This window comes from Geospiza fortis, unplaced genomic scaffold (genome assembly GCF_000277835.1).
Source record: "Geospiza fortis unplaced genomic scaffold, GeoFor_1.0 scaffold11, whole genome shotgun sequence".
NCBI lineage: Eukaryota > Metazoa > Chordata > Aves > Passeriformes > Thraupidae > Geospiza > Geospiza fortis.
This window is the reverse complement of record NW_005054304.1, coordinates 383,675-384,305: the sequence shown is the minus strand read 5'-3', so window position 1 is coordinate 384,305 and position 631 is coordinate 383,675. Positions and strand designations below refer to the sequence as shown.

The 631-nt window shown below is 46.3% G+C and overlaps 1 protein-coding gene across 1 annotated transcript in view; it reads right to left on the bottom strand.

The window, feature by feature from the left end:
- LOC102039574 (fibroblast growth factor 5) overlaps nt 1-234 on the bottom strand; it is a 15,850-nt gene extending 15,616 nt beyond the window's left edge. Inside the window, exon 1 of the mRNA XM_031066470.1 lies at nt 16-234. Within this exon, the coding sequence (XP_030922330.1) occupies nt 16-234 (219 nt within the window). The remainder of the gene's footprint in view (nt 1-15) is intronic.
- Nucleotides 235-631: the final 397 nt, after the last annotated feature.

The window sequence follows — 631 nt, the reverse complement described above, 5'->3', positions numbered from 1 at the left end:
TCGAGCGGCTCTTACCCGGAATATGTAGGGGACGGTGCGCTTGTCGGTGGACTTGAGGGCGATAAAGGCGATGCTGTCATACAAGGACGTGTGGCTCAGGACGCAGGGGCCGAAAATGGCATTTTCCGGGATGTCGCAGGTGGTGTAAACGCTGGTGAAAATGTCAGTCAAGCACTGCTGGACCGTCTTGGCATCCCCGTCCCATATTCCCCGCTGGACGCCGGCGTCCTCCATCCCTGCGGGCGGAGAGAGGGGTAGAGAAGGGCCCCGTTACCGCAGCGGGTCCCGCTCAGCGGTACACCAGGATGCCCCGGAAAACAAAATAAAATCGACTTGAATTACATTCAGACAGCACTGTCTGCAGGTTTTTGTCACATATTAAAAAGTAATTCACAATTCAACATTAGCTTTCATCTTCCTTTTCTCTATTTGAAATCTGTTGGCAATTTTTAAATCTCTACTTTCATTACTTTGTCTCAGCATTAAACTCACTCTTCCTTCTCTTCCAACAATATCAACAAATTTTGGCAGTCAAACTTCTAGAGCTCCTTACAGAGGTACAATTTCCACAACCTCATAATTTTTATTAACCCTGATTCTACTGAAAGAAGTTATAAAAAATTTATCCAAA